Source organism: Ostrea edulis, chromosome 7 (genome assembly GCF_947568905.1).
Source record: "Ostrea edulis chromosome 7, xbOstEdul1.1, whole genome shotgun sequence".
NCBI classification, from domain to species: Eukaryota; Metazoa; Mollusca; class Bivalvia; order Ostreida; family Ostreidae; genus Ostrea; species Ostrea edulis.
Window position 1 is genome coordinate 73,860,116 of NC_079170.1, and position 10,676 is coordinate 73,870,791.

Genomic DNA, 10,676 nt, shown 5'->3' on the forward strand with positions numbered 1-10,676 from the left:
AACTAGTAAGAAAAATTGGAAACAAAAGATGACTAACTAAACACGGTAGAAGGCCTGTAGTTGCCAGAAAAAAACATAAACACAAAGAAGGTTCTTTATTGCATATTTTTCTCATGTGATGGTAAAGCCGTACAAATTCCGGTGCCGAAGGGCAAAAGTGTTACAGGTCGGTATTACCAGGGGTCTGTGTTTGCCCAACTATCTGTTTTGTATTGCTTGTAGGAGTTATGAGATTGATCACTGTTCGTTATCTTCGCCTTTCACTAAAACCTCTAAATATATTATCATAAACGACGCCGTGTCAGGATTTAGGCATGTTAGTCTACATGATAATGCTCCATCACATAGAATTAAGCTTGTGAAGCAATTTTTGAAGTCGGAGAAGGTTACCGTCTTGCCACACCCACCATACTCTCCAGATCGAGCCACATGCGACTTTTTTTCCCCAAAACTTAAAAAGTTCTTATCTGGTCGTCGTTACAAGACCCTACAAGACCTTGATTCAGCCATCAGTCAGTGCCCCGGAGGTCTACCTAACTCGGCGTACCATGGGGTATTAAATAAATAAAATAGAAAAAAAAATAACGACGGCGAAACCTTGAAGGTAAAAAATGCTATGGTTCTTATATATTTCTACGAGTTTCAAAATGGCAATGGCAAATCCAGTTTGATTGTGTGTTTAAAGTACCTGTGATCGACCATTTGCAGTATTTGTATATGTCCCGGTGCTTGGGAGAGTATTGGATCGTTAGCGACGACATGTGTTTCTACTAAACCACAAGCAGCAAAAATGTTACGAGAATTAGAAATTACGTCTACAGTTTTCTTGAACTTTGGTAAATAAATTATTTTTTTCTCTGATAGTTCTTGAATATAATTCGCTTATTAATTGTACGTAGTTGTAGATTTTAATGATACAATGATAAAATTCTACATGGTATCGAAAACTCTGATCGATTTTCCAAACATCGCCAAGTTGTGGATATCGACTGCATTCTTTTGAAATTCCCATTATTTATCGTAACGGGAGACATTGTAATTCGGTAATGGAAATTAACATGATCTTGAGCAGCCCAATCACAGTTTGAGAGTGAATATCGCACCTGCATCCATATTTCTATGCTTTACACCTCTAACTAGAAGAAAATCAAGCATAATCAAAAATACACTTATAGTCATCTCAGAAAGCATCATACATGTATGCATAGACAAGACATTAATTATTGTTGTGCAGACACATAGTCAGTGTTAACAAAATCGTCTCTATGTTCACAGGTGTATACTTCGCATTGGCGGGTTGTTATTACGGATCGTACTATAACAGGTACTATTGCAGTTACAGTTACTATGACTACAACTACTATTACATGTAAGTATTTTTGTTAGATACAGTATGTACCTATATATTTAATATGTTTGTGGTATAATACTACTACATCTCTCTCTCTCTCTCTCTCTCTCTCTCTCTCTCTCTCTCTCTCTCTCCACAAACTCTTAGTAGTGAGTTTGACCTTTTGAGTCTGAAACCAATAGAGGCTGTCCTCTCTTGATAACAAAGCTATATGTGCAGCACCATATCAGTCGAACACGACATGTGACCTCCAGAGAGTCTACAAGCCCCACAGTGACCTTGACCTTTGACCTAATAATGAACAAGGCATTTCGATTCTTTGGTAGCATATAAGCTATAAGTAAAGTATTAAATCAATCGGACATAAACTGTGGATACAAGCTCAGAGATACACACATACTGACACTCATCTACACATGAACGGTTCCGTTACTATATCGAATCGCGAGGAGATAATAACAAATATATATGTGACAAGTACTCTATAGTACTGAGTGTTTACAATTGATCAGCATTAATTGCACATTTTTCAGATTGTAGACCACTAGTTACCATATATCTAGATATTCCAGACTCTATATTATTTATTGACGAAAATTGGTTTGTTATTAGGGGTACTACATTGTAATATTTTGTTCACAAGCGTAAGATTTTGAATTTACGCCTTACATTGCGCAATATTGAACCGACTACCGACTCTTTATTTTCACCTAACACTAAATTGCAAGCAACTGTTTTATCATATTTATTTGCTAATTCATATTCTATCACATGGAGTTATCTAATTTTGAAAATTCTCGATCTAGTGGTGACGGGGCAGTAGCTGGAATTATCATCGGGGTGTTTACGGCTATTGGATTGCTGATATTCGTCTTTATATGTGTTTGTATCAAGAACTGCAAGGGAGTTCACTTCCGAACGAGGTCGCGATTCGGATGGCCAGTCGCGAATTTAAATAGCTCGGTAACGTACCAAAATACAGGTGATTGATTTTGTTTTCAACTGTTAGTTTTATATTCGGTTCTTAAATCACTATGCAATCAATATATCGAACAATTAATAAAGGCAAGATTTCACTATCAATATACATGTATTTAAGTTTTTGTTTCCTCTGAATAAAGCAGATCTTTATTCACCATGAAAAAACACCCCCACATGATGTAACGAGAGCTGAACGTTATAATAAACAAACAAACCAAAATTATGGTTCTATTTGATTTGGAGAGATGTTATATAACATGTCTTTTCTTCTATTTTGCAGTTCGACAAACAAGATTGTTTCATCAACAGTCATATCCAACTACTACTCTGAATTATACCGCGGCTCCCGTCCAAACACATCTATACGGAAACACGCATGTTCAGTACGGGATACCGCCACCCGTCAATGCACCGGTACCGTACAGCGCCACCTATTCAGCTCCTCCGCCCACCTATTCTTCTGTGTTCACTACGCATGGTCCAGTGGGTAAAATGTAAACCGGTTCACTCCTTTGTCTGAGGAATCTGGTACTTCAAAGACATAAGATGGATACTTGATAAAGAGATCACTAGGGCTGGTAAAAATGATGATTGGTTAATTCAATCGTGGTCCTCAAATGAATTACATTTCTGAAAGATCTCGTAATTTCCGCACGTTGAGCACCCCCTTGCAAACAGTATACTCGTATTCTTAATTAATACATTTAACTTCTAATCGTTCCTTTCCGGGATAACAATTAAAATGGACTTGTATTGAGGACTCTTAACGACTAATATATTTTAAATGGATTTCATCTGTGAATAAATCACGTGAGGGTCACTCGGTAATTTTGCTGAAATTAAATCCCCAAAAGATGTTTGATGGACGGTGTTGAAATGAACCTGTTTACATTGTATAGACATTTTATCATTTGTGATATTGGCCATTATCCTTCCCTACTCTGAAATTGATATCCACTACAGTTTATATGAATCGTATTTACTGTGACTGTTCCACGACAATGAGTACACTTTCAATTTTTCAGACTAGCCTACGCTACTTATTTGTACTGCATGTAGAGACGAATATTCATTGCTGCCTGTGGAAATCTCTCTACAGAATAAAAGTCTACATTATAAGACTATGTGAAATACTGTGACTTCCTGTGACGCTGAAGTGTCGTGGAAGTTTGTTAATATTGATTGTGTGTTCCTGCATCTGGAATGAGTTTTGTGTTTGCAGTATGCAGATGCCGGCAACAGTAGACGTAATCAAATGGACCATATAAAGAGGTCAAAACTGTTACGTACAATTAGTAACTGTCCCGTACAATCAGTAGTCGCCACGTACAATTAGTAACTGTAGCGAACAATCATGTAATGGCAACCCTTATATTTTGAAATTTAAGCATACATTTAACCTTTTCATATTTTTATTGCAGCTGATTTTTATTTTGCATATTTCAAACAAACTTTTTACGCAAAATACATATAATGACGTAATCTGTAACGTAACCTCTGTGTGTGTTAATCTAATTTTGTATGTCATCATTTCATGTGGAGCCGTGAAGTAAACATACTACACAGTTGATATTTTTGGAAACAAACGAATATTCTTAATAAGTTATAGATATATCCTATTTTGTTTCCGTGTAATTTGCATGTCACTTTCAATCTGTAATACACTCTTATTTGAACTTTTCACACTTCATTGTATATTATGGTTCGAACGTATTTTGTCTTAGATAAAGTATTTCCATTATTAGTTATGCTGTGAATTCTTCGCAGGGTATTTAAACTTACATTCCCTGTCAACGTTTATATTCTCACGAGCCGTTTAGGTGAGGGAGAATAGTAGTTTGACTGGGAGTGCGAGTCCATATACCCTACCAAAAATCCATATAACGAATATGTCCTACAACAGAACGATCCATGTAGAAATGAATAATGTTTATTTTACGATGCTGTTAAGTATATAGATCTATTGAAGCTATTTTGAATCCCATCTACTCTTGACAGGGTGTAAGGCCTCATATTCCCGGCTTGTCGTTCAATCAAATGCCAAGATTTCTCTCTGTAGTAGGTTACACGGTTTTTTATTCTATCGTTTATTCTTTTATTAAGTTGATATACATGTAACAAGTGATTAAACATACCCTTTGTCATATCAAACTGACAATAGGGTGTTGGGGTAACACAGGATGAAAACATTTATATGTAAGAAGAAGACATATTTGATCAAATGTCGTACTTAAATCTTTTGGCTTTTTAATTTGCAACCTTTTCCATTCTTTTTAAAATGCATAATGAATTATGTTTCTATTTATTCATGTTAACCTTGTCAAAATGGGATCCCCATCAGGAGTGCGAACCCATTTTCTGATTTTGGAATCTGGATCTTCTTCATAAACCTAACCAGTAACTGCGAATGAAAAAAATATATATACATGCATATCTATTAACATTTTTGTGACATGTTCGAATTTTAGAAATATAATCTTTATAAGTCACAGCTAGAACTACTACAGTAGTAAAAAATGATTTCCCTCAATGTGTGATGATCAGAGAAAATTTAGATTAATATGTTAGAACTCTTTTATGCTATTAAAATCAAGAACAGTTATCAACCAATCAAAATCAGTCTAGGTAGTATATAAAGAGCGTAGTCACTGCAGCTCCTCACTTCCTTGATAGAAGACAAGCTGAAAACACTTTAAGTAAGACAGGGATTAGACGTGGCTGAACAAGCTTTTCCTTCCCTATCTCCCTAATAATAAGGACAATCTTTATAATGTAAAAATTAATATACGGTATCAATTTTGATGCACCAGATGCGCATTTCGACAAATAATGTCTCTTCAGTGATGCTCAACTGAAATGTTTGAAATCCGAAATAACGACATACTTCTTAGAGCTATTTTAGGGGAAAACAGAGTGCCAAGAAGTGGAGCCAATTTCGTGGAAGGATAAGAGGTATGTATGAGGGAGATAATCCTTAGTTTTGAAATGAATTTCTATATTTTATCACAGCAATTAAATGTACATCCATATTTTCAAGCTGGTAACGAAGTACTTAGCTACTGAGCTGTAGAGACCCTCGGCGATTAACAGTCCACCAGCAGAGGCCTCCATCCAGGGGTCATAATGTAAAACTTAATATACGGTACCAAGTTTGATGTACCAGATGCGCATTTCGACAGTAAAAGATACATACTTAGTTAAGTGAGCCAGCATCTGAATCACCAAGTTTTTCTATTCCAGTTGGAGTTTTTTATTAGCTAAGAATCATTGTTCCGTCTCAAAGTTGTAAGTGATTGTTTTATTATTTTTGTCTCTTTAACGGTTCTCATAAGTTATCTGGGCTTATCCCACGAATCAGAACAAATCATTTTTTTTTAGCATTTCGTTCAGTTTAAATTGTGGAAAATAGTTTTACTTTAGTGTATTATTTATTGTATTTGAATAATTTTGGTAAATCCGCTCGGTTAGACGTCACAAATGTACTAGAAATTGAAAAGTACGTTATGGGGAAATGACTTTTACAGGGAAAACGCTACATGAGAGGAAAAAGAAATTCGATGAATATACAAAGTGCAAAGCTTTTATTTAGATATACATGGCCTTTACATTCCCATACTTAATAAAAATACGGAATTGGTACGGCTCTGAGACTGAACTCGAGCGGTGGCTATACAAAAACCTGCTCGGATTTCCCCCACTCCAAGACCCCATGTATGTACACCTGAATCTGCGGGATGTTTCTAAAAAAAATGAATGGATCACGAAACAGAATCATCATCTCAAAATCTGGCGGGTTTTTGTCTCAAATCAATATAGTGAAATAGGAAGGGTGCTAAAGGTTTGAGTTGAATCCTATAGGAAATATAGGCTACCATTTGCCCAACCATGCAATACATATACATGTATCTATTAAAAAGAGAACACCAACGTGCAATTTGTTGTAAAGGGTTGATTGATAATCTTATTAATCTTACTATATTGTTATCAACTTCAATATATGTTTATAATCATGTATTACTATTTTTTGCGTGTTTTTAATTTCAGATAACTGCAATCTGTCTTTGTGCGTAACTGGTACAATGAAATGCGACTCGTAATTAGGGTAAATTGACGTATTACTTTGTCAATATCATAAATATCAAACATGCTATAGCGAACCCAATAGTTGCACTATGACATACAAATAGTAAATCTGAATATCGAATAATGGACAAGTCACGCACGTTTAAAGGTTACAGTGGGACGGTCTTCATGGACAGGTGGCGCTGGTTTAGCGGTGATGATGTTCGTGGACAGATCGCAGGAGTTTAGCGGTGACGATGTTCGTTGAGTGTTTGCAATGGTTTAGAGGTGTCGGTGTTCATGGGCAGGTCACAGTAGTTTAGTGATATCTTAATTTTCTAGAACTCATTAGATATACATATGATACTCGTATCTAACCTTACTTCATCAAAGGAACCCTCAATTGCCAAACAATGAAAAGTTCTTCATCCCCTCGATTCCATTAATCCAAACAACAGCTTATATGATCTCATGTTGTAAAGTAAGGCAATGTTTAACTATTTTGACTTGTCGGGGACTGCCGCCTCCATGCCCCCGTTTAGTATACTCAAATGCCGTTGGGCTTTTATCTTTATCACACTTTTTTCATTGCTCAGCATCAGAGGTGAAAATGCAAATGACGGCGTGTTTACATTTCGTTTAACAACGGCAAGGGAACTAATTGTTCATGCAATGTCGCGTGCTTTAAAGGGACCGGTATACTAGAAATTTCCAAAGTCAGCAAAATAATATAAAACAAGAATACCACATTGTCATCGCGTGTGTTTCATTACATACCACACTAGAATGCGATAATTCTGTTCTATCACCCCCCCCCCCCCCCATATTTTTTATTCTTGGAATGTTCTCGCTTCTTGCTCGATATGATTTTCATTTCCAATCTGACAGGATAAAACATTGCAAACAATACAGATTTTATTAAAGATTGTCTTTTGAAGCAAATAACATATTTTGTTCAAGAATGTCGTATGATTGTTTCTTGGCAATTTCAGACCTATTTTTAAACACACTGCATTATATCGTGGACTTTTTATCTGTTCCGTGAATTTTACAATAAGCTAGTTTACTGGAAATTATCAATGGTTCGTATTGTTCAATGACAGCATAATTCAGATACTGTCCATTATAGAAACGCATAATCCAGTTTTATATTATACTTAAAGAGCTTCTCTATAAAACGATTTAGTAATCAGGCTTACATTCAATGACTGTGCAAACATGTTCGCATATATATATATATATATTTTATATGCATACATGTACTGCATCTAATCCTTTCTCAAAAATTGGAATATTGGAAAACAAAATTGAAGGAATACGGACTGCTTCTGTAAAAGACACTTTCAATTCTCATGGACGGTACGTATAGTGACCATATCATCATGACTTACAATACATATATGGGTTATTTTATTTTATCTGTTCATTATACATGTATATATATGTATATATATATATATATATATATATATATATATATATATATATGTATTTATTTATTTAGATTCCTCTATTTTACAGAGCTGACGTTCACAGTTTCTCCAAATACGTCATCATTATTGAATTATAGCAATGCTACATTTCAACCAGCACTAGAAACTTTTTCTGATTCTTCGTGGGGCTTGTCAATTACAATCATTTCTACAATCCTCCTTGTTATCGGAGTGGCCGGTAATACTATTATAATTATTCTTGTATCAACAAGGAAGGAACTTCGAACACCGACATTCACGGCAATAGCTTGTCTCTCCGTAGCTGATTTGCTATGTTTGTGTTCGCGTTACGTGTACACGATTAACGCTATAAAACATTTTATGGAATACCAAGCTTGGAGTATGTACGGAACAGTAACGTTTTATTTTTTACACAGTGCGAACTTTCATATTATGTTAATTGCATATTTACGTTATGTATTTATTACTAAGCCTTTGCGAAGTGTGAACATCACCACAAAAAGCGTATTAAAAATGTCGGGAGGAGTGTGGTTTGCAGGAATACTAACAGGATCTCTATACTGCCTAACAATTGTGTTGGAACTGTATGAGAATATCACTGTCGAGCATAGTTCTGTTTTGCAAGTAATATTCTATATATATGTCACATTTGTACCATTTTTACTCATTGTGGTTTTGCACATTATCAAAATTTTCAAACTAAACAAGATGGGGCATTTGTCAACAGGAAAACACTTATCAATTTCAAGAAAAATGTCCCTGATGCTTTTTATAGTCATTTTGATCTATATATTGAGTACCACTCCAATGTTGGCAACTATGATTCTGTATTTAATATGTATGTCAATAGATTACAGGCTCGCTGTATGTCAGATTTCTTTTTTTTATTACACTGTATCAGTTGTGTCATTATGTTTGCTTTTGAACAATGCTGTTAATCCATTAGTTTACTTTTTCTTTTCTCCCCCAAGTCTTAAAGTCCTTCGCAGAATCAAGCAATGCTGCACAAAGTCTTAAACAACTACTAATTCAACAGAGGCTATGTTCAACAAATATATGACTGACTTGGAATCAGGTCCTTCATTGGTTCATGTAATGTTAGATATCAAATAAATTGTAGATCTACAATATTTTGTTGTTGTGCATATTTTTGTTCTCTCGCTCAGTACATTTTTTCCTAGGTAAGTGTATGTTACGTTTTCAGGTACTAAGTGTGACTAGTATTCCATTGAATGTTACTTTGTAACATACAATGTCTATGTCAAACGACGAAAGATGGGGGAAATTACCTTTTTAATTACTACAATAAATTGATGACGTATTCTAGGATGTAACATTAATTAAGTTAGAATGAATTGTTAATCCCATGCCATCACAATACGGGGATGATATTTGATGGATATTATAGTTTCACCATTGTATTTTGTCTGTAAAATGACTGAGACTGTATAGCATTAAAACGTTGGTCCAATCAATGTACACCAACCAATCAAGTTCAGTCAACATGTACATATAGTCATGTTGTCAAACTGTTTCTGTTATCCGAGCGCAGAGTCGATTCCGATTCATCCAGTTTCGTGAAAAAACATGACACTTATGGATGCGTAATGTGTGTAGCTTCCCTAACAAAAATATGTAACAGGGAAAGGCGTTCGTTTAGTTTAGGCCTTTATTGATATATAGTATTTGTATGGTGGTGATGAAAAATGAACTATAATTGCCAATATATAGTGGCAACCTACAAAACATTTACAAATACATAACATATTTATTGTGATAATTTACATTATAGTCGCATAAGTTCAGGATAATAGGTCCGTGTTTGTCTGACTATCTATTTTGTATTGCTTAAAGGAGTTATGAGATTGATCACTGTCCGTTATCTTCACCTTGCATATGGTATTTCTCCCTCTTAATTTCATAAACCATTTCTTAAAAAAATTCAAAACTACATCAATGGTTTTCCATAATCACTTTTGAAATGTTATTATACATTTATCTTTTTAGTATATGTTCAAAAATATTTTGTCCAACAAAATGTGTAGAAAGATGTGACATCATATATAGGTAATTGAGAATGTACAATTATGTACTATTTAGCAAGGGGACATCACAAATCTCAGGTCTTGGTAGGGTTATCATCCGAGGGCGCCTATGCACCCTCGGGTGATAACGCTAAGACTTGATAATATGTGATGTCTTCCTGCTATGCAGTCTATAATAGTTTTATTATCCTGAATAATCTGAACGTTAAAAAACAATCACACATGTATTAACTTGTACCATATATATATATTTTTAATTTAAAACGTCAACAAATTCGTAACAACTTTCTCTGTAGAAAATTCCAATAAAATTTCAATAGTTTTCGAGGGGTGAAATCAATGTTTCCCTCAACTACATGCACTATTTTGTTTTACACTCAATGTCATACTTTAATTAGATATATATGTTGATGAAAGCAAATACTAAGGTTTAAGAAAGTTAATCGAGAGAAAGCATTCAATTGTGACGTCACAGTAGAATGACGCAAAATCATAACATCAAATGTAAACTTTTCGTAACGTATTTCAAAACAAAAACGTTTACATGAAGTGAAATGCAAAATTGTATGACAATGAGGCTATGTTCTTCTGAATAGTTATTTATGACCGTAATGTTGACGTTGAAGTTAATGATTAACGATCTCGTATATATTTTTGCCCAACTATCTGTTTTGTATTGCTTGTAGGGGTTATGAAATTGATCACTGTTCGTTATCTTCACCTTTCATTTTCAATTAATTTTAATAGAGCTGTCTCGCTTGTGCAATAATAATTTATCTTCTG

At 34.6% G+C, this 10,676-nt stretch overlaps 1 protein-coding gene and 1 long non-coding RNA gene across 2 annotated transcripts; both read left to right on the plus strand.

The window, feature by feature from the left end:
- Positions 1–763: 763 nt before the first annotated feature.
- On the plus strand, positions 764–1,951 carry LOC130048492 (uncharacterized). The gene is made up of 3 exons (XR_008797284.1): positions 764–836; positions 1,276–1,369; positions 1,915–1,951. It is a non-coding gene; the product is annotated as an uncharacterized LOC130048492 (long non-coding RNA).
- Positions 1,952–7,640: 5,689 nt separating this feature from the next.
- LOC125656306 (thyrotropin-releasing hormone receptor-like) lies at positions 7,641–8,958 on the plus strand. Its single transcript, XM_056145335.1, has 2 exons — positions 7,641–7,753; positions 7,916–8,958. The coding sequence occupies exons 1-2, from the start codon at positions 7,747–7,749 to the stop codon at positions 8,863–8,865; spliced, it is 957 nt and encodes a 318-aa protein (XP_056001310.1). The 5' UTR covers positions 7,641–7,746; the 3' UTR covers positions 8,866–8,958.
- Positions 8,959–10,676: the final 1,718 nt, after the last annotated feature.